Genomic DNA, 22,498 nt, shown 5'->3' with positions numbered 1-22,498 from the left:
TCTTCTACAAAAGAAATCTTGAAGAGAAGTTAACATAACAAAACTAAAAAAATAAAGTAAAGATAAAAATAAATTCCTGAATTAGCACTACAAACTATTTCCAACACTATTAATTACCAATCCCCGACAACGACGCTAAAATTTGACGAGCGCAAAGCACACACTTAAATTATGCTCGTTAGTCAAAGATAGTATAGTATAATTATTGTCTCCACATGGATTGGATTTAAACAGTAATATCTTAGTTTGTAGATAGATTGCTATCCAGGAGGATCAACAATGAAGATTTATACAATTAAGAATTGAAACTAAATAAGAACCTAAACTATTGACTAATGACAATCTCAACAAAGGTAAGAAAGGAAGTTATCAATGAGAGAAAATAAAGGTTGATAGGATAAGTGCAAGATAATTATTCGGGATCTAACTCTAGATAATTCACTTCTAATGTTCAAGTGAGTCTCTCAAATTCACTTAATTATCAGTACAAATATTTAGTAGAAACTCCTCTCTCGATTAAGTTTCAACCTCACAATATGAACCAATTTAAGCTCGGTGAAGATATGCAAGAATTCGTAATGGATTGGTCTTTAGGAGAACCTCTTTCGATTATCCTCCTAACTAGGTTTATTCAAGGATTTAACTAGCTTTTTTCGATTACTTAGAAGAATATATGAACTCAACCAACAACATAGTGCAAATATATCACAAGTTATGCCTCTTTCGATTACAAGAACAAATGAACATAGATGCAACAATTAAATCTTCCAAAAATAATTCAAATACATAAACATAGAGTTATAATCCACAAACAACCATCAATACACAAAATCCATCAAAACCCAAATGGTTCTGCTCCATAGACATGGAGAAGTTCTTCACAAATAAAACAAAAATAGAGGAAAACATAAATACAATCCAAACCCGGATTTGAGTGAGGAAGGAAGGATGAAATCCTTGTGCTCTTGCTTCTCCTTCTTCTACTAAGCTTCCCTAGGTCTAAGGTATGTCCAAAACTCCCTCAAAATGGTATTTTGGGGTATTTAATCTGCCCCCAAAATAAATCCCGGACAAAACTACCCTTTCTTAGCGAAATAGGGCTTTTCCCAGACAGGACATGTGCGACCGCGCACCTGGTCGGGCACTTTGCACACCATTCTGCCCTAAGTGCGCACCCAGTGCACGATCACGCAATATACGTTGGTAAAGTGTAAAACATTAAGATTGTAGCCCTTTTAAATAGATTTCCAACGATATATTGTGGAGCCCAAATGGAGTTCCGAGAAAAACGTTATGTGTATTTTACTGGACACTGCGCAATATACCTGCTCGATTCTTCGTTTCGTTCCACTATCATCCGTTGATCCCCGAACACGATCCCAGCTTGATTCCTTGGGCTTTTACTCAGACTTCAAAGCTCCAAATTACTTGAATTCATTCCATAACATCTACATAGCTCGGAATCACTCCTACAAGGCATAAAACACACCATTAGTGCAAAACACTAGCGATTAAAGCTCAAACTCAATTAAAGTGCAGTAAAGTAGAGTGGAATAAGCGAATAAAATATGGAATTATAGCCTACCATCAAGGAGATACTGGATGAGGCCGTCAGTCCCAATGCACTTTCTGGCACAATAACTTCTACTACCATAAAGCTTAGAGGGGTGTATGGGAAGAAGATGCCAAATATCTTAGCAGACAGTGGAAATACCAAAAGTTTTATAGCTAGTGAGACTGTAAAATACCTAGGATGCATAGTTAAAGATGATACACCTATGAGAGTAGTTGTGGCTAAATAAGGGCTATCTAATGAGTTACCAATCTTGTCCTCAATTCAGTTGGAAAACTCAATGGATATACTTTGAACATAAGCTAAGATTACCGGATATTGATGGGTGTGATGTGGTCTTAGGAGTGGATTGGATGAGGAAGCATAATCCCATTCTATTTGATTTCATTGAATACAGGCTACAAGTGATTGTGAAGGTAAAAAGGGTGGACCTTAAGGGATATTCTGAGGAAGGTAAGCTCCATAGCATGACAGCTGGTGGAGTGAAGCACCTTCTTAGAAAAGGGAAGGTGTTGCGGGCGGGCTCATTTATTTACAACTACTACTAAGGTTACTGAAATACAAGTGGCCATACCTAAAAGAATAAGTGAAGTACTTGAGGAGTTTTCAGATGTGTTTGAAGAGCCAAAGTCCTTGCCACCACAAAAAAGCCATGATCATTTTATCCCCCTTAAACCTGATGCAACAACAGTGAGTATCAGACCTAATAGGTACAATTACTTCAAGAAAAATAAAATAGAAAAGCAAGACAATGAAATGTTAAGTAGTGAAATTATTCAGCCGAGTCATTTTCATTTTTCCTCACCTGTATTGCTAGTTAAAAAGAAGGATGGGAGTTGGAGGTTCTGTATTAATTATAGGGAGCTAAATAAGATGACTATAAAGGATAAATTTCCTATTCCTTTAGTAGATAATTTTATGGATGAACTTAATGGATCCTACATATATTCCAAGATTGATCGAAGGTCTAGGTATCATCAAATTAGAATGGAGAGTTTTGTCATTTATAAAACTACATTTAGGATACATTTGGGCCATTATGAGTTTAGAGTCATGCCATTTGGCTTGACAAATGCTCGTGCAACCTTTCAGAGCCTGATGAACCATGTTTTCAGACCTTTTCTAAGAAAATTTATCCTAGTATTCTTTGATGACATACTAGTCTACAGTCCAACAGTGAGCAGTCATGTAGATCACCTCAGACAAGTCCTACAAGTCTTACAGAAGGAGAAACTCTATGCTAAATTGTCCAAGTGTGCCTTTGGACAAGATAAAGTGGAGTATTTGAGCCATATTATTTCTTGTCAGGGAGTAGCAATTGATCCTGCCAAGATAGACTCTATAATGTATTGGCCTACACCTAAGTCACTCATGGGATTTCTAGGCCTTACATGCTACTATAGAAGATTTGTGAAGTCCAATGGCATCAGTAGACCACTGATCAACCTACTTAAGAAAAGTTCCTTCCAATGGAATGAGGAGGCAGAGGAGTCCTTTCAGAAGCTGAAGGAAGCCATGTCCACGGCACCTGTATTAGCCTTGCAAGACTTCACCAAACCTTTTATTGTAGAGATTGATACATGCTCTACAGAAATGGGAGTTGTTTTAATGCAAGAGGGCAGACCTATAGATTATCTAAGTAAGGCTTTGTCCACAAAGAATAAGGGACTATCCACCAATGAAAAAAATTACATGACAGTCTTAACAGCAGTGGATAAATAGAGACACTACTTATAATGTGTTCATTTCATTGTGAGAACAGATCCCGAAAGCCTAAAATACCTACTAGAGCATAAAGTCACCACAGTACTATAACAGAAGGGTCTCACTAAGCTCTTGGGACTTGACCATAAAATTCAGTACAAAAAGGGTTCTGAAAATATAGCAGTTGATGCTCTATCCAGGAGATAAGAAGAAACTGCTAATTCTACCTTATTGGTTATTTCCACTACACATCCTGCTTGGCTAGAAGAAGTTAGCCAATCCTATGAAGATGATCCTTTGGCTACTCACCTATTGGCTGAGTTAATAAGAACATCTCATGGTAATTCTGACTACACACTACACTGGGGAATAATCAAGTACAAACAAAAGATATATATAGGAAAGGGTAACACATTGAGAAGAAGAGTGGGAAGCATTGCATCAATCACCATTGGGAGGTCACTCAGGGCAACAAGGTACTTATAAGAGGTTACAGATGAATTTTTATTGGCAAAATATGAAGTCAGACAGTTGTAAATGGGTCAGTGAGTGTCATATATGTCAAAGGGTGAAATCAGAGAATGTTCACTATCCTGGATTACTACAGCCTCTTCCTATTCCTGAGCAAGCATGGCACGACATTTATATGGATTTTGTAGAAGGATTACCTACTTCAAATCAGAAGAATGCAGTTTTGGTGGTGGTTGATAGATTCACTAAGTATGGTCACTTTCTGCCTCTTAAACATCTCTTTACAGCGCAGGATGTAGCAGAATTATTTCTCAAGGAAATTTATAGAGTGCATGGTATTCCTAGGTCCTTAGTGTCTGACAGGGATCCAGTTTTCACTAGTCACTTTTGGCAGTACCTTTTCAGATCCATGACACCAAACTCAATTTGTGTTTAGCTTATCACCCTCAGAGTGATGGCCAAACAGAGAGGCTCAACGGGTGTATGGAAACTTACGGCCATGGTTTTTGATAATCCTAAGCAATGGATTAAGTGGCTTCACATGGAAGAGTGTGGTACAACACCAACTACCACATTGCTCTAAAGGTCACACCTTTTGAAGCATTATATGGGTATGCACCACCCTAGCTACCAATGGGATCATTACCAAGTTCTGGGCAGACTATGGCAAGTGTGAGTCTAGCCCAAAGACAATACATGATGCAGACACTTAAGGGCAACCTAACTCGAGCACAGTCACACATGAAATTCTTTGTGGACAGATCTAGGTCGGAAAGAACCCTAGTGGTTGGGGACAAAGTCTATCTTAAGCTACATCCGTATAGACAATCATCGATCGAGGTTTGCATAAATGTTAAGTTGTGTTCTCGTTATTATGGTCCTTATAAGATATTGAAGAAAGTGGGAACATTAGAATACCTCTTAGAGCTTCCTGAAAGCTCTCAAATTTATCCAGTCTTCCACGTCTCTCAACTCAATAAGAGAATCGGTCCAACTATCGAGCCTCAGCTTCAGCCACCATCGTGTGATACTAACGGTCGGGTGTTGATTCAACCAGTGGCCATATTACAATAAAAAATGGTGAAGATTGATAATGGCGTGGGAGTTAAAGTGTTGGTTCAGTGGGCAAATCTTAGGGAGGAGGATGCTACATGGAAAGATTGGGGGTATATCAAGCATCACTTTCCTAATTTTGTGGCTCAACATCGACCTTGAGGACAATGATATTCTCTAAGGGATGGGGGATGTTATGAATTGGCAAAGTAGGTTGAAATGGGAAAGTGATCGATGGTAGGTAAGAGTAGAGATTAATAAAAGAGTGGACTGGGCCACGTGAGACAGACAGGGAATTGGGCCAAAGCGGGAAGCCCAATATTAACAGCCACTTATTTAGCCCAAGCTTAATGTGAATAAATACTAAGAGTTAGGTAGTGAAAGGGAGGAAATTATTATGTTAATTTTGTTACGCTTCTAACCACTCTCTCTCTTCTCTCTTCTTTTAGATTCTTCTTCTTCTACGATTCTCCTAATTCTCATTATTCATTTTCAGTGACTACATGTAATAATGGTGAATACTTTCAATTGATATTGAATAAAGACTTCCAGTTTCCATTTCTGATTCTCCTAACTATTCGATAAATTGCTTAATTGATTCAAGCCATAACATACTACTACCATTTACCTTTTTCTCTCTTTTTATCTTTGCTTCCATGCATGGATATCTCCTCCTCCTAATTCCAAATATAGTTTTTTAGACAGAGAAACATAAGAGAGAGAGTCTTTGTATGTGTGTTCATCCTCATCATTAGCAACAAAGGTAACTGAGTACTCTCTGGCCCTACAAATTAGGATGTTTTATTTATATTTCATTTACCTAAAGAGCTAAGCTAGTGGCTCAGTAACAGAGTGAGTGAGGAGAAAATTCCCTTTTCATGATAGTATTTTACTCCTTATTTTTCAAACCTGTTTTGAAAACACTTTTCTTGAGTCAAAGGTCTATTAGAAAATGTCCATCTATCTCATACAAAGGTAGTGGTCATGTCTGTATACACCTTACCCTCCTCTGACCCCATTTGCATGATCAAATTTGATATATTGTTGTTGTTGTTTGATCCTGCACCAGCTACTTAACGTGTCTTTTTCTTGCTTATCAGATCTTGTTCTTGATCAAGATTTTAATTCTTTGATCAGCTTACAATTCAGATTCCTGAATTCCCACTTCAGATTTCAGATTTTCAGCTTCTTGATCGTGTTTCTTGGGCCTTACTCTATTTTGTTAGAGTTTTCTTGTTAGTATAGTAAAATGACATACAAAGTTTTAGCATAGTTGAGCTTGTAAGGAACACTAGTAAAAAAATTGGACTTTTTCTTGATCATCTGATCCAATTCTTGTTTCTTTGATTTATTTATTTTTTAGAACTCAATTTCAACGGGAGAAGATCAAGAACAAAAACATGCATACAAATTGTGTAACAAAAGTTTTCCATGTGGAAGATCCTTGGGAGGTCATATGAGGTCTCATTTCATTAATTCAGCTGATGAAAAGCATACCAAAAAGAAGATTTCAAAGCTAGCAGAGTCAAGTGAAGATACTTTACTTACCAATCAGAACAAAATTTGCAAAGAATGTAGCAAAAGTTTCTCATGTTGGAAAGCATTATTTGGCCACATGAAATGCCGCTCAACTAGAATACTACAACAACAACAACAACAACAACAACTCAGTATAATTGCACAAGTGGGGTCTGAGGAGGGTAGTGTATACACAGACCTTACCCCTACCCGGGGAGGTAGAAAGATTGTTTCCGATAGACCCTCGGCACAAGAATGTCACTCAACTAGAATCCCATCAAAAAATAGTGTAGAAGAAGATTCTTGGAATAGCCAATATTCTGATAGTGAAGCAGCACCACCACCAAATAAGAAGAAAAGATCATCAAAAAAAACTTCCTCTACTTTAACTTTTCCTACAAATAATTCTGAGTTTGAGCAAGAACAAGGGGATGTTGCTATGAGCTTGATAATGTTTTCAAGAAATGAAGGAAATTATCAGTCTCAGCAAGCTCGATCGCCGAGTCAATCACGTGTACTAAAATCAGCCCAGTGCACTAAGCTCCCGATATGCGTGGGGTTCGAGGAAAGCCCGGACCAGAAGGGTCTATTGTACACGGTCTTACTCTGCATTTCTGCAAGAGGTTGTTTCCATTGCTTAAACCCGTGACCTCCTGGTCACATGGCAGCAATTTTACCAGTTACTCCAAGGCTCCCTTCAACTCAATCACATCTACAAACTGATATAAATGGGAACAAGAGGTCCAAATGTAAGGATGGTGAATTTATCAAGAAGAAAAAGGGACATGAGTGTCCAATTTGCTTCAAGATTTTCCAATCAGGTCAAGCTTTAGGTGGTCACAAAAGACCCCACTTAATTGCTGAAGCCAAAAGCAAAATATTCAAGCTGTTGAAATACATAAACCAATACAGAAATCAGATATTTCTTGGATCTTAACATGCCTGCTCCTGTTGAAAAAGAGAGCAATGAGCATATTGAGTTTCAATCATGGTGGATTGGAAGTAGTCACAAACATGAGCAACTAGTTGACTTAATCTCTTAACTGATCCAAGTTTTCACAAGTGTATAGATTCATTAATTCTTTACATAATTGAAGTGTTCAATTCACAACAGCATCTCCATTTGGCTCGGAAATCTTAGTAGCTCAGTTAGTTAACTACCTAAACTACCACCCTGTTGGTGGGGGTTCGATTTTCCACCTTGTAATACCATCCCTATTTCACCTTCCCCTCCCCCTTATAATAAGAAAATATTTAAAAAAATGACAGTCTGGTGCACAAGGCATCCCGCATTCACGCAGAGTCAGCAGAAGGGTCGCATTTCAAGGGGTGTGAGAGACAACTTACCCTAATGCAAGTATTAATGGCTGCTTCCACGGCTCGAACTCGTGACTTATAAGTCACACCGTTGCTCCATGAGCTACGGAGCAACCATTTTCAGTTAGAGATTGAAATTTTTGATCTTTTTTAGATAAGCTTCTTTTCTATTTAATTTTCTTTTTCAATACATTTTAGGCTTTTAGCTTCTACTTGAGCTAGACTTGGGCTCTGAAGGGTAAACTTTTTCTGGTATAATAATTTTCCTTTATCCTTTTCTTGGTGTAGAAGGGAAATGAGTGAGGTGTTGACACTAGAGCATCAAGCAATGAAGAAGAGAAATTGCATTTTTATGGTATAAACAAAGATTAGCAGTGAACTCAAAGGTGGTTCATGGTTGAATAGTCACCTACCATAGAAACATGACAACTCATATCAGTATTTCTTTTTTGTTTTTTTTAATTATAGTTTTTTTTTTAATCATAGTTTTTTTTTAATTATAGTCTACTCTGCAATGCATAACTTGAAAAGTTAGCACAACTAAAAAGGAAGATTAAGTAGATTGGACCACCTCATCTTAAGGGAAATTTTCATTGGGTACTTATATTAAACCAATGCATTTGACCATGATTAAATATTAAAGGAGGTGAAAATGTACATTAGTTAACTATAGTTAGGTGATAAAAGAATACGTGGAATAAAAATGTCATGTTATCATTTGTCTCATTCGAATCTAATATTTAGTCGGTGGCATTTGAATTGACAGTCGAAAAACATAGAAAGTAATTTCCACTAAACGAATTGTAGATTACCAACCCTCAACTTAATGATGCGATTGAAAGATCATATCAAAGTATCTTGATGATTTTATAACTGTCCTTTTTTTGTGGATTTGGGGTGAGTTAAAACTATTAGCAATTAACTAATCAGGTGTTTGGTTTCTTCTCAATTTTGTGGCATCAAATTAGAAATCGAAAGAATTAAATCCACTAAATGCTGGATAAAATTAGTTGGCTAGATTCATCGTTATTTTTTCTAATATATATAAATTATACACTTATACACATGATTAAACATATATTATACATTTGCAAGTTATATATGATTATTTGCCATGACGTTTTGGTGGCAAAAATTTGAACTCTAAATGCCAGGCCTGAAATTTTCTCCTTTATACAGGAGTTAGAACCTCAGGAGGAAAACACAAGTAAATGTAACAAACAATGGAGCAATGTGCAATTTAATACATTTAACAGCGAGTTCAAGATCTGCTCATCAGAAGTTGTCGAAACTATACACCATCAGGTCCATTATCCCTAAAAAAGTAAGCATTATTCTGTAACCTAACAAAAATGATAACCAACCTGCTGCTATAATTGATTAAACTACACTAATAATATAAAATTCTTTACAAAGTCGGCGTATATACTCAAATCCCATAAATTTAAGAGATTTTTCCATTTTGGATAGTTTGGTCATACCATAATTTGTATTTACACAAATCCTAAGCGCCTACCATAAGTCAAAACTCAAAGCAGTTCCTCTACAGAAACACGGATTGGTGCTAAATAAAGAAATAATAGCAACTGTACAGATTGAAATAAGCCAAGCATACCTCAGCTCATGTAATACCCCTGCAAAATAATTTTTTACATCTGAGTAAAAATTTCCTCCTTCCATCATTACGATATACAAGAAAAATAGGAATGTGTATACTCAGCAAGAAGCGTCTTCAGGAAGTTCAGATGACGACATTGGTGTAACTTTAGCAAAACTTAGCTTAAGCCGTGACCATCTCTGCTCTTGTAACTCCAGGCTCCATCTCCAAAGACTTCTTCAATCATAGTGTGGGTTGGTAATAAGTCAACTTCACTCTTGGCACAGCTCAAATACCCGATATCCCATTCTTTAGTGCTGCACGGTCCCAACACAAAGTCATGCCCACTGTCATGGCTAATACTGGCAAAATCACTTGCCCAATGTCTACCATTGACAGTCCTTCCAAGAGTTGCTTCTGGAGCAACCCCAGGTGCATCACGCGTATGGGAGCCATCATAGTGACCCGCTTCATTTGAAACGCCTCTGCCTAGGTGCTGAATACTGGATGTAAAACCGCTGTTAGTATCAAATAACTTATCAGGGCATTCTGCGGATATATCAGTGAACACCTTGCTACCAAAGCCTACAGGTTTATAGACTTCCCAGGTCGTGACACCAACATTCCCGTCATATGCCTGTTTATCATCCTCATAAATCACATTGCGGCCAAAATCATTTTGATATTCTGGTGATTCTACCACAGAATCCTCATCTTCGTCCGTCATTTTATCTTCGTCATCAGCAGTGTCATCAATCTCCTGCCATTCATCATTATCACTATCGACGTTGGACGGGTCAAATCTGTTCTGCTTGGCACGTTTTCGCAAAATAAAGACGTTAAAGTAATAGCTGACAAGTTCCCTCCTGGAACGTGAGGGAAATTCAATAGCAAGATTGTTCCAGAAATCTCGGCCTAAAGAAGCAGGATTTGAGAATACAGCCTCATGAAATAAGTCCTCTTCCTCTTCACACCATTTCTCTGTCACTACCTCTCCCATATCACAGACACCCAGCCTAACAAATGTCTCCTCACCAAGGGATATCTTAAGTTTTTCTCTGGCTTCCATGATGTGTAGTCGAACACATCTCATGGAACCTGCGTCCTCACAAGAGCATTCGGCTCTTCCCACTCCAGCAATCTCCTCTTGGACTGCAGGTAACTCCATGTTACGCATTGGAACAATACACGTCCCAGCAAGTTTATTTTCATCAGAAAAATGATCAACACGATCTGATTCTAGAGCTTGAGATGGAAGATTCATGTTCTCATGTGAATCCTGCATGATTGGTTTATCCTTACTACCATGCCCACCCCATTCTGGCAATTCGGCTTGGAAATCTGGTCCGATAGGAACTAACTTTTGAGGAGAATTTCTCAAAAGAGAGAAGTATGCTTCCCTTGGATGAGTAATAGTCCTGGATGGAAGATAATATTCCGGAGAGCTCAATGTGTCAAAAGGCACCTCGAACCTGATTTCTTCTTCACTAATGCTACTAATGGGCCAAGAAGAGTTCGAAGCAGAGCCATCAATGGATGTCTCAGTATCTTGATCAGGAAAAATGGAAATTTCAGCAGCATTGCCGCTATCAGGTTTCTTGGCACTATCTTCATCTCCGCCTATTATAGATATGGGACAGTTCATAACCAAAGAATCAGACAACGGATAAAGTATCCAAAAACCATTTATATCCAAAGTCTGCAACTAAAAGTGCAGGCCTATCTGACAAACTAGAATAAAACTTTTCAAAGTATTCAAATAATGTGAATTAACAACAAAACTATCAATAAATAAAAGCATCGCAAATAGTCAACAAACACGCTAGCAAAAATGCTTCTTGAAGAATCACTCCTTTACCTGAAGCATAAGGCTTCATAGCCACTGATTCATGAGGAGAAAAGTCCAAAACTGAAACTAGCTGACTGTTCGGTTCTACATGCCTTGGCTGCTTTGATGAAACCTCATACAAATCTTCACCAAATGGCCTCTTTTGCACCATATTTAACTGTAAAGGGAGTTTTTAATAAGATACTGAATTTGGAGAAGACCTAAGAATAAAATGTTGTTCCACACATTCGAAAAAACATGTAACCATAATTGCATAATACATCCAGAAATTTAAATGCTATATAAGTGCAAATTTATCCCTCAAAAAAGACAATTAGCAAACACTAGAGGAAAAAACATGTTGAAGCCATAGTCATGCACAGCATTGAGCATTTTCCATTAAACGTAACACCATATTGCATAGCCAAAAAGAACACTAACTAAAATTCTCCATTAACAGTGCATATTATGCCATGATAACAGTAATTTAACTATCAACAACTATGTCAATAAGAATAATTGAGCTCAGCCAGTTAAGAAGTCATTCTAAAATTTCTATTAGTGACATGTAGTGAGTCCACGTCCTTTGTTCGAAAAATTAGAATGACATTAAAATGGTTATCTTATTATTTGACCCTTAAAAGTGAAAAAAAAAAAATTGAAGAGAAACTAATATTTGTCTAATCATATAGAAGAATCAAACAAAATAAACTATTTCTTAAAGAATGCCAATACTATTTGGCACAGCTCAAGTACCTTAATTGTGAAGCGTCTTGGTCAAATTGAGCAGGCAGATTTTTTTTTTTCAATTAGGGCAAAATTATAATTTTAAAATATAAACAGAAATTAGGATGAAATATTTTGTTTTTATTGAAAAAAAATTGAGAGAAAAAGGGATAAATTATAATATAATAAAAACCCTAACCCTAGATCCCCAATTTAGACTCTATGCTTCCATCAAAAGCAAAATAATAAAATCAACCAGAAATTAATTCTGGGTATCAATAAACTAAACAAAAAAGAGAACGATTAAAGAAGAAACCCTAAATCACAAACTATTTATAGAAAAAATCGGTTTTTTTAGTTTTTGAAAAAATCAAGAGAAATCGAAGGAGAAAAACAAAAGAATTACCTAGTAAAAAATGATTAATTTACAAAAAAATCAAGGAGGAATAGAACAGATCTGGTGAATATAAAACAGATCTGAAACCCTAACTTGGGAATTCAATTTTCGCAACGGCCAAAGCCAAAAAAGGTATCGATCGATAAAGGAAGAAAAGAATTAGAAGAATCGGAGATTGATTTGAAGAAATAGAGGAAAAATCCAGGTGGGTTTAAGGGAGAAAGGAGGTAGGTTTTGGAATTGGGGGAAAAATTGAATTTGTCGGCGATGAAAAAGGTAAAGCTAGGGTTAACGAAGTCTATTGTTGGAAAATAGTAATGCGGGTGGTCAAAAAGGGGTTCGGTAATTACAGCTAATTACGCCAAATACCCTATGGTTATATAGTGGCTGCACCGAACGGTGATTTTATTTAGGCAAATTGGTTAGTCAATAAGTCAAATAAGAGACGAGGCTGGATTCTGTTGGCTAAGAGTTTGAAACTGATTTGTTCACTTCCACTCTGAAAGTCTGCGCAACAACAAATAAAAATAAAAATTAAAAAGTAAACTCAAATGTTTCAATTGAATTTTTTTTTTTTTAAAATACCATTATTAAAGACAAAGAGACTATTGATTCTTAAAGGTTTGGATTGAATTTTGAGCAATTTTGAAGCAAGAAATGAAATTTCTACACATGTAAATTATAACGATCGTATTAACAACTTTGTAATAATTATAGTCTATCTCTTCATTTTTTTACACGTAGGTAGGAATATAATTATTGTTGCATTTACAAATGCTAGTAGTGGGTAGTGAATAGTGAACAATTTTTACCAAAGTTAAAGACAGTTTGTACTAGTCATGACAATTCATCAAATTATGACAAAGCAAGTTTTGTATCCATTAGAACTTGTTACATTCCGTCAATATTAGTGAATATTTTTTTCCAAAGTTATGGTAACTTGTACTACAATCATAATAGTATGTAACGACTTGTATCGAACCTTCATCAATAAGCTGAGTTCAAATTGCCAACCAACTGGATTATTAAAATTGTTCGAGCCGGTATACTTTACTCTAAAAATGCCGATATATTAGATTTATCTACCAAATATATAGAACTTAAAGCTTATCCTTTTATTGGCTGCATAGGTGACTTCACCACATAATATAAATATCAAAAGGACAATCCTTTTCTTCTTTGATAACTTTTGTGCCTAAACCAACTTATACACTTTAACTATTTTAACCGGATACTTGTTACCTCCCATCACAGCTACTGAATAACTCTATCCACCAAGACTTATAATTTATTACTCTACCGGAACCATGAAAGTCTAACACACAATAGGTGTGGGTTTTGATCTACACTACCCTCTTTCCCCTCCCCTTCCCCAACCCCCTTATGTAATCGAAATTTTAAAAAAGACGTGGTCTTTTACTAAGGTTTTTAACCACTTCATTGACCACTAGACTACATTCGTGGATACATTTAGGTTCTACAAACTTGGCACCTATATACAAGGTTTTGAGTGATGATATACAGCTCAATGAATATGTATTATCAAAATGGTAAAGGAAATCTTTAGGTCTGCATATCATTTACAATTACTGTAACTCAGCATAGATACAATTACGCACAAGTCAAAGCTGACAATCCATGATAAACAACAGAAGGGCTTGACAATGACTCATGTAAGGCAGCACAAGCAATCGCCTTTCATCAAAGTCAAAGCTGTCACAATGCCATCCAACCGCAAGACGCAAAGTTAACCTGCAGAGATATCATTATAAAAAAATCAGTATCGTCAATTGTAGCAATTTGAATGGGAAGTTTTAGAAGATTATTGATCTAGCATCTCGTGGAATCTCTTTTGCAACGAAAATCAATCAGATTCAGAAACTTGATGGACAAAATTATCATGCAACCATGGCATTATATCATAAATTCTTATCATTTTCCATCTTTTGAAATCGAAATCACTAACAAGTTCCCAAAAATATACACACTTAGTGGCACGAATATAATGGCAAATAGTACAAGCTATAAGCCTGGGACGTAAATGAGAAGAGGCAACTTTCCAGGCACACCAGGCTGGGAGGTAAGAGAAAGTAATGAAGACATGCATGTAGTTCTATCGGTCGACAAGAATGACTTGTCAAAATTAGGCATTAAAGACACTAGAATACTAAAAGTTTGATGCCAACGGAAGGAGCAACATTGTGTAATGTAGCTACTGCATGGTTATACCATAAGGGGAAGTTTCTACCAAGGAATTGGAAGTAAAAAACAGTAAAACCAAGATGAGCGGAAACCTTACAAAAATTGCATGTGGAGAGGAATCACAAGTCAACACCCTCATCAAGCCCTTTAGAACTGATTATCACATTTGAATCAATTTGTTTATCAAACTTCTGTTTACGGCGGGCTTCAAATTCCTTGAAGCCTTCCATCTGAAATAAATAAGTAAATAGAATCATCTGTAAATGACTTTTCCAGGATTAACATGACTGAGTAGTATCAATCTGTGAACAATACTGAGTGAAAACCTGTTGAAATTGGTCCATGGAAATGGGATTTCTGTGCAGTGCTATGTTCTGCAAGCTCTTGCATTCTCTTAACAAATTTAGAGGCATCTGAGTAACCCAGGTACCAATAGCAACCATGAGAATTTTGTAAAAAACATATATCTGACAGGAACGAGTGCAAAAACTTGGATGATAATGCTTTAAATGGGAGAGACTGTTAGAAGTTCAATCCATGACCACAAATGTGGATAATCTTGTACAATGAAGAGACCTAGATTTCACATTATGGTCATTGTATAAGTTAGATACGTTGTGCATGTTTCTTTTTGCGCCGATACACAGAGCAGCAGTGGGAGCATTTACGTATATAGATAGTGCGAAGAGGGTTCTTAACTCTGCTTAATAGCATCCTTAGATATTAAGAGAGAGAGAGAGAGAGAGAGAGAGAGAGAGAGAGAGAGAGAGAGAGAGACTTCAAGCATCATCAGAAAATATCTAGTATATACGACATCAGATCTAGCTATTCAGTGAGACAAACAGTTAAACCTTTTATCCACATGGGTTACAATGCGTTGCACTTATTTATCTGTGATGAAGAGAGAGAGAGAGAGAGAGAGAGATGATAACCTGATTGAGATTGTTATTGTTCAGGCAGAGTGACTTTAATTGAACAAGATTGCAAACTGAAGCAGGAAGCTCTTCAATAGAATTATCTGTGGCACAAAGTTGTTATTCATAAGCAAGACCGCAGAAAAATCAGTAAAAACCTTATTTGGCACTCTGAGGAAAAATAGAACCTTAAATCATGTAAGAATATAAATGAATGGTACCAATACTAGTGTTTTACAAGCTTAACAAAATAGAGTTGTGGATATTCCTTGACTTTCTAGGTCACCCACCACGCTCCCAATTTCATTATCGGTCATGACTTTCACTTAATTTTATCTCGATTGTTTTTTTAATTAAGGATGCATCTTTTGTTCTTGTTTCGTTTTGGTACTTTATCCCTCAACATATATTGGACATGAAGCTCCAGCACCAGGAAAGCAAACGAAATATAGAAATAGCAAGAATCAGATAATAGGCGAGCTAAAATCTGAAGGTACCATTAGCTTGCAATTCTTCCAAAGAGAAGCAACTTCCAATAGATTCAGGAAGAAACTTTAACTTATTGTTTGAAACATCCAACAGCACCAACTGCATGGCCAAAACATCAATGTCAATTTTACAGCCTTATGCTCTCAAATAAGATGAATTGAGAATACTTGAGTCTAGGTAGTGCGCCCTTCTCAGAGAGACAGAAAAACAACATCATCACATAGAACTGAACTCATATATAGAGAACATCTATAGAATAATTATATGCAACCTTTTAGAAGGGTATCCACTTCCAGAGGAAATAGAGCAGTTAACTTGATTGAAAGACCTTAGCTCATCATCCCAAGTCACCGCGCACGAGAATCAGAAAAAGAACAACAAGTCTTTCAACGGTTTAGTACCTATCTTCTCCAAAGTGGCTTTCGTCAGAGTGTAGTGAACACTGTTTTACATTTCTCGGTTATCAATGACATAGGAAAAACTTATGGAGAATAAATTTCAATGTGAAGTCAGAGGGAATTAAAAAGGAGAAAATAAAGGCACTCAGTGTGGTGGACCTCAAGACAACCCGCAAAGAGACGCTTATTCTCCAAAGTCCACCACCCTCCCCAGGGAGCTCGAGGATCTTCTTCCAAAACCAAAATACAAGCACAAGATAGCCGAGCGACATCATTAACTACCAAGAGGAGAATAGAAATTCACAGTGAAGTGGAATCACTATGTAAATTGAGAAAAAACTTGAGCTTCCAGTTGCAAGAACAAAAAGTTCGTTAATTTGGAAATCAATTTGCTGAACAGTTCTCTACTAACAAGTGATAAGAAGCTCATTAATTTGAATATCAATTTGCTGAATAGTTCTATAATAAACAAGATTGACACCATTTCTTTAGCCACCTTAGCATCATTGTATATAACATTGAACAATGCAGTACAGCCAGTGCAAAAATAATATTTCAACTCCCTATATAGAACTGCGTAACAGCATAAGCTGGCACCATATAAACTGTCAGGATAGATCACTTACATTCCGCAAGCTCCCAATTGTCTCAGGCAAGCTCATTAACAAGTTTGCTGAGACAGATAAACGCTCAAGCTTCACCAACTGGCCCACTGAATACAAGAGCATTCTGTTACTAGAATAGAGACTGTAAATATATATAGCAGAGACATCTACTAAACTTCACATATGATCTAGAATCGCGGAGAATTACGTTCATCAGGCAAGGTTGTGATTTGATTCCCATCAAGTGTTGCAACTTTCAAAGACTGAAGCAATCCTAGGTTCACAGGCAGATGCTCAATAAGGTTATCAGCCAAAATCTGAAAAGAAATAATCAACAGTCAATTCTTTGGATAAATCAGATATAACCAACTCTTCATAGTATTGGTTATTCAAGAGAATACATCTTATGATATCAATAGCATAAAACATGAAAACTTCTTCAGAGTCCTCCGAAAATAAACACTTCTCACCAGAAGGAAAATGCGTACAGTTTTCCTAAGTAGAGCTGATTCATCTTAGTTGAGTGTTTGAGGGGTTAGAGAATATTCTTGCAAAGATTAGGACAAATATTTTTTTTTTGACTTTTTGTTGAGTTTTGGAAGCATCCGAGGTTCCTGTTAGCATGGATGATTGGGTGCATTTTATGGAGAACTGTGTTTTCGTGTAGGTCCAATTTTTGTATACCAGTTGTATATTGGGGCTTTTTCCCACCACATATTGCCTAATCATAAAAAAAGGAACTGGCTTGCATTCCAAATCCTTCACATGGTCATTTCCTCCTCTAAGACTTCTCTCTCTCATAGCTTAGGATCATACTTTAAAGTTAAGCTGCCAGCATCTCTCCAGTTTTGAGTTTGCCATGATATTTTGGACAATTGCTATTGCTTTATTTGCTATTGCTTAAACCTTACATTACCAACAGAACAAACCAGTTATTATTTGCTAGAAAACATGTTTAATCATTCCCCTCAATATTTAGCAAACCCGTTGATATAACAAATGAAAGGGTAGAACTGCCAGCCAGCTATATGCCTGAAGAAACATGAGGGGTTTGCTTAGACTAAAAGGAGAGAAGCTTTGAACCACATTAGTGGCATGCTTCTTCCTTCTATTTCAGGACATAAAAATGCCACGAGAATACAGATCGGATTTTTCTTATTAGAGTGTATTACAATGGTAGAGGGAATTGGTTGTTGTCTAGTATATGGTCTTGAGCAAATCCTTGAGTTAGCTTTTGAGATTGAGTTAAGCCTAATGTCAATTTTCTTAACATGGAAGCAGAGCCAGACGTATCCCCCTTATGGTGTTTTCCAGTGTGCGGCCTCATGTTATGTTGTCCAAGCTCCAGATGTCCAGTTCTAAGCAGTGGGGGGAGGGGGAAGGATGTTAGAGTGCCCCACATTGGTTGAGGGAATGAGTTTTGTCTCCTTATGCAGTCTTGGTCAATCCTCACCTTTCGAGTTAGCCTTTGGGATTAAGTTATGCCCAAGATCCATTTTCTTAACATTTCTTAACTAAAATAGAAAGAAAAGAAAAAAAGAACTTGCAACACTTCGGCTGATATAGCATACTATTTTCTACCTTAGGAGAAGGTTTTTGTAAAAAACTAGAGCTATTTTTAGTTTTTGAAGTGCCAAATAAAGCTCAGTCAGCTTGCGTTTATGCCTGTTTTGCAAGCTTTTTAAAATTTAGGAGTACCTGCATTAATTATTTAGCAGGACTTTCCTTCCCTTGTACAACTTTGTGTTATCAATGGTAACTTCGATCTTTCTTTCTTCTTTTTTGTATTCTTCTACCTTTAAAGTATAGCTAAGTATTCAGACTAATTACTCACTCCCGTCTCCCCCCCCCCCCCAACCCCACCCAAAAAAAAAAAAATCCACCCACCAGCCCCAATCAAAAATATTCGGGAACGCGCAATAATACCAGAAATATTGGGGCATGTGCAAAAGGTTGTCTCCCTTAGGGATGAAGCAGAAAAGAAAGAAAGCAAATATAGCCTATGTCAGAATTGGTGGACACTGAGATAGAGTAGAACAACAATAACAACTATACTCAATCCCAAGCTAGTACAGTCAGCTATATCAATCATTAGTATCCATTTTGCTCCATTTAGACCTGTTTCATTCCAATTCTCAGTAATTTAGGTTTTTCCAACTGTAGAGATTCCTCATTCTCTACTGTTGACAACATCATGTCCTCCAAAAGAAGCTAATAGTTTTCCTAAAAGACTTTTGGCTGCAAGTATATGACCAACAATTCTGACCTAGCATTTTTCATGAGATTTGGATACCGATAACAAACAACAACAACCACCCAGTATAATCCCACAAGTGGGTGGATACCGATAACATAATAAGGTTATCTTACTAGATATTCTTCTTTTGATGAAGCCCCTATGACACAAAGTGACAAAGATAGGAAAAAACATGTAAGTTTGTAGTACTTACTAGACGTTGTAAGTTAATTAACTTGTTGATCTCCATGGGAATTTCAACTGCCACAATTCAAAGACTGACAGATTAGCTTCAGGAAAAAAAAAAGGCTTCATTTAAAATGAGATCAAAAGATAAATGATATAAGCAATTTCCCCAAGTAACAACGTAACACAGGCATAAACATAGCAGTAGCAAATGGAATTGTAGTGATTTGTCTTTGAACTCTAACCGGCAAGAAGATAGGAATCAAAAGTTTGAGAAATTATAGCAATACCCAATTTATTGTGTGTCAAGTCGAGGGTGCGTACAGATCTCTCCAGGCTAATAACTTCATCCGGAAAAGACTGTACAAGGAAAAAGCAGTCAGGAAATCATGAATTTGACTAACAGAAAGGATTAAACTGTGTCCTTATCTGACATATATACATTCATTCACAGCAAGCATTATTCATTGAAACCAGCAAACAAACAACAGTAACTACTGAATCCATGCTACAATCACTATCTAAGCCTTGTACCCACCTTCATGAATTAAAGTCAATGGGATCTAAACCAGAGGCGGATTTAGAATTTTTAATACATGGGTACACTACCGAAAAAAAGAAGGAAAAACCGTATTAAGTGGGACTTGATCCCTCTTCTTTTTGGTAAATAACCCAACCTTCAACATACATGGGAAAAGGGAAAAAACGTATTAAGTGGGACTTGATCCCTCTTCTTCTTCTTGGTAAATAACTTAACCTTCAACCAAGTGCACCATTCAACTTTCTTGAAGCATGAGTGCCAACAGTTAATATTATATCAATTTTAGAAAATATGTACATAAAATATCTAATTTTGCGAAAAGACCATAGGTTCACGTGCCCCATAATTTTACCTATAAATCCGCCCTTGATCTAAACCTATTTCCTTGTAAAGCCATACCCTCAATTAGATTGGGAAACGCACACAAGCATGCATGTTGAATGTATATATGAGCAATACATACGCACACACGACATGGACACTTCATGATTAAAACAATCATATCTCATCATTGAGTCATGGACAGTCAGTAGCTTAGGAAGGGAAAGATCTTTCAGTTAAAAATAACTGCATGACATCATCGTCAGCACTCCCTTAAATCAACTTATGGTCCTGATGCCACTAAATGTAGTTACTCCGTCTCTCTAATTCAGGGGCGGATCTAACATTACGGTACATCCGAACCTGGTAGTCTGGTACTTTCGACGCATAGCATAAATTTATGTGTAAAAATCCACGAAAATTGCAACAAATAGTAAATATGAACCCAATATAATAGGTTCAACACTAAGAACCTCAAAGGTTGAACCAATAGAAAATAAATCTTAGATTTGTCTCTGTTCTAATTTATGGGGCACAATCTTCAATTCAAGAATCAAATTGAACTATTTCTCATGCAGATCATTTACTTTACGGGAAAAAAAAAGTTCACAGATTTGAAATTTATATTAAGAGTACTATGTGATCATGACTGCGAACTTGGTAGCAAAAATGTTAAAGAACAATGCAGAGTGCAGACAAAAGTTGCATCTTTGACTCATAAAATGAAAACGTTTCGCAAAGGAATTACTTAAAAAGTAACCTGACACTAGTTCCCACCGAATGTATTTGGCCACTTGTCCATTTCTTTTTTTCCTGCTCTTTCATATCAAACGTCTAGCTTCCTTAGAGAACATTCGAGAAAGAGAGACATGGATTAAATTCTCCTACATATAGATGATTGATTATGTATATCTAAATAGTGAACTTAATCTATCACCGCATAAACTTTTTTGCTCTTAGGCAATGTACTCCAAAGTGTCATGAAGGTTATCATCCAAGTCAATTCCATAAAATATTCATAGACCTCCTTCATACATCATAAGAAAGTAAAATGCTCCTCGCGCCAAACAAGTCTATAACATAGAAAAAGGGAATTGGCAAATTATCAGCACCAAAATCTGAAATACCACAATCAATCAATCAATCAGCACAATTCGTTGAAGCCAAAAGTCCATATTTTCAGTTTACGGATATTTGATCCAAAATGGATAGAAATAAGAAAAACACAGGGCAACACACACTGGGCTGATAAATCAATCAATCAACTAAGCCTTAAACCTAAACTAGTATATAAATTCCACGATACTCGGTCTTTCATTTCATTTCAATACTAAATACTTACAATTTATACAGTCAGCTAATAGCTGTCATGAGAAATTAATAAATAAAAAAAGGAAAAGGGAGAGAAGAAATGAAATGCCTTCAATTTGGAGTCGCGTAAAGCAACGATGCCAGTAGAACGCCATCGAGCCATTCGGGTGGCTTTAGTATCTGCCGCCTTGCTACTGCAACACCCCATTTTTTATCACCAGATTCTTCTTTCGACTCTTTCGATTAAAGGGATAATTTCCAGTGGATGAACAAAAAAGTAATGGAAGAAAGAGAGCAATTTGGTCGAGGAAAAGAGGCGTTGAAGACGAAGGCAGACGACTATTTTGATGAAAGCGTGTGGGTTTTGCGCAGAGCATTATTATTTCTTTGGTCAGATTTATAGCATTGACGTTGGATTCTTCAACTCTCAAATGACGCTGACATTAATATTGTGACACTTTGGTTTGCGTTATTGGGACCAACAAGTAGCCAATCGCCCATACAAATATACTCAGTCTATTCTAGTTCTAGTTTAGAGAGAGTATACTGTATACCAACATGTGGCATAAAAAGTTAAACTACGTGAATTTTAATCGATATTTTAAATTATATTTTTTTATTATATTGATATGAGCAAAATTATAATTTGTAGTGTATTTTGTATAATTTTTGAATATTTAATTTTAAATGCTGAGTTTATCTAATCTATTTCAGCTTTAATGATAAGTCTAATTGACTCTCGACACGCGAAACATGATAACTAATTTGGGACGGAGGCAATATATAATAAAATAATGTAATAAATTGGTGCATAATTTAAAATAAAATCTTACAACAACACAAATTAGGACATGTTTAAATTATAAGTATCAAGAGTCTTGTTTAAATTATAAGTATCAAGAGTCTTATAACCACATATATTAAGTAGGGATAATACATAGGAACTAGGGGTGTCAATGGTTCGGTTCGGTCGGTTATTTTATAAAATTTGTATTATACCAATTTTTCGGTTATTCTATTATGTATAACCAAAATTAGACTTTTCGAAACTATCTCAATCATGTCGGTTTTTCTTCGGTATTGGTATGGTTCGGTTAGTTTTCGATATTTT

The 22,498-nt window shown here is 36.4% G+C and overlaps 2 protein-coding genes, 1 long non-coding RNA gene and 1 pseudogene across 4 annotated transcripts; 1 reads left to right on the top strand and 3 right to left on the bottom strand.

The window, feature by feature from the left end:
• Positions 1-765: 765 nt before the first annotated feature.
• LOC107815991 (uncharacterized) lies at positions 766-5,042 on the bottom strand. The gene is made up of 3 exons (XR_001654829.2): positions 4,667-5,042; positions 1,586-2,249; positions 766-1,469 (listed from the first exon to the last, which is right to left on the bottom strand). It is a non-coding gene; the product is annotated as an uncharacterized LOC107815991 (long non-coding RNA).
• A 743-nt stretch (positions 5,043-5,785) lies between these two features.
• Positions 5,786-7,677, top strand: LOC107815986 (uncharacterized; annotated as a pseudogene).
• Positions 7,678-8,994: 1,317 nt separating this feature from the next.
• Positions 8,995-12,562, bottom strand: LOC107815990 (uncharacterized). 2 transcript variants are annotated; one of them, XM_016641641.2, is made up of 3 exons: positions 11,818-12,562; positions 11,092-11,239; positions 8,995-10,853 (listed from the first exon to the last, which is right to left on the bottom strand). In XM_016641641.2, exons 2-3 carry the CDS (start codon positions 11,231-11,233, stop codon positions 9,412-9,414), a joined length of 1,584 nt encoding a protein of 527 aa, XP_016497127.1. In that variant the 5' UTR covers positions 11,234-11,239; positions 11,818-12,562; the 3' UTR covers positions 8,995-9,411. The 2 variants fall into 2 exon arrangements, with proteins under 2 accessions (XP_016497127.1, XP_016497128.1); XM_016641642.2 differs by having other exon boundaries at positions 12,194-12,453.
• A 1,141-nt stretch (positions 12,563-13,703) lies between these two features.
• Positions 13,704-21,827, bottom strand: LOC107815989 (plant intracellular Ras-group-related LRR protein 7). Its single transcript, XM_016641639.2, has 10 exons — positions 21,497-21,827; positions 19,505-19,574; positions 19,243-19,289; positions 17,001-17,109; positions 16,814-16,899; positions 15,798-15,888; positions 15,319-15,404; positions 14,713-14,799; positions 14,484-14,616; positions 13,704-13,936 (listed from the first exon to the last, which is right to left on the bottom strand). The coding sequence occupies exons 1-9, from the start codon at positions 21,593-21,595 to the stop codon at positions 14,506-14,508; spliced, it is 786 nt and encodes a 261-aa protein (XP_016497125.1). The 5' UTR covers positions 21,596-21,827; the 3' UTR covers positions 13,704-13,936; positions 14,484-14,505.
• Positions 21,828-22,498: the final 671 nt, after the last annotated feature.

The sequence above is a fragment of the Nicotiana tabacum genome, chromosome 15, assembly GCF_000715075.1.
Source record: "Nicotiana tabacum cultivar K326 chromosome 15, ASM71507v2, whole genome shotgun sequence".
Classification (NCBI taxonomy): Eukaryota; Viridiplantae; Streptophyta; class Magnoliopsida; order Solanales; family Solanaceae; genus Nicotiana; species Nicotiana tabacum.
Note: the sequence above shows the minus strand (reverse complement) of the source record. Positions and strands in the feature narration are given on the sequence as shown.